We start from the raw sequence: 453 nt of genomic DNA, 5'->3' as shown, positions 1-453 counted from the left end.
TCACGCAATAATAATAATATAATAATAATAATTAAAAATATATTTTTTGATGTGAATGGATATGAATGCACTGAAACGGGGCCCCGACACCTGTGAAAAGACATCCGACTCGTTTAGGAATGCCTGCCGAGGGGAGGGCGTGGCCACTGTAGCCCCGCCCCTTCTACGCGGGACAGGTGGAGCGAGATAAGTGTCAAAAAAGGACTTTTGCAGGTGACTCCGGCTCAGTGGGAGGGCAAGCTGCGACTCAGTGAAGGGTGTGTGTGACACGGCTGACACACACACGCAACACGACCGATTGCGAGTGGACCCGGACTGTACTTGTACTGCACTTGACTTGACTTGTACTTGGGACCCTGACAGCCGTCACCTGCCACCATGAACAAGAAGAAAAGCAAGAACAGCATCGTGACAACCCCCATCAAAACGTGAGTAGACTTTAGTCACCTTTCT

At 49.4% G+C, this 453-nt stretch overlaps 1 protein-coding gene across 1 annotated transcript in view; it reads left to right on the top strand.

Annotated features, from left to right (window-relative positions):
* Window positions 1-233: 233 nt before the first annotated feature.
* ppl (periplakin) overlaps window positions 234-453 on the top strand; it is a 43,199-nt gene continuing 42,979 nt past the window's right edge. Inside the window, exon 1 of the mRNA XM_061981637.1 lies at window positions 234-428. Coding sequence (XP_061837621.1) covers window positions 379-428 — 50 coding nt within the window. The 5' untranslated portion in view covers window positions 234-378. The remainder of the gene's footprint in view (window positions 429-453) is intronic.

The sequence above is a fragment of the Nerophis lumbriciformis genome, linkage group LG24, assembly GCF_033978685.3.
Source record: "Nerophis lumbriciformis linkage group LG24, RoL_Nlum_v2.1, whole genome shotgun sequence".
Lineage (NCBI taxonomy): Eukaryota > Metazoa > Chordata > Actinopteri > Syngnathiformes > Syngnathidae > Nerophis > Nerophis lumbriciformis.
The sequence above is the reverse complement of the archived record's forward strand: the minus strand, read 5'-3'. Positions and strand labels throughout refer to the sequence as shown.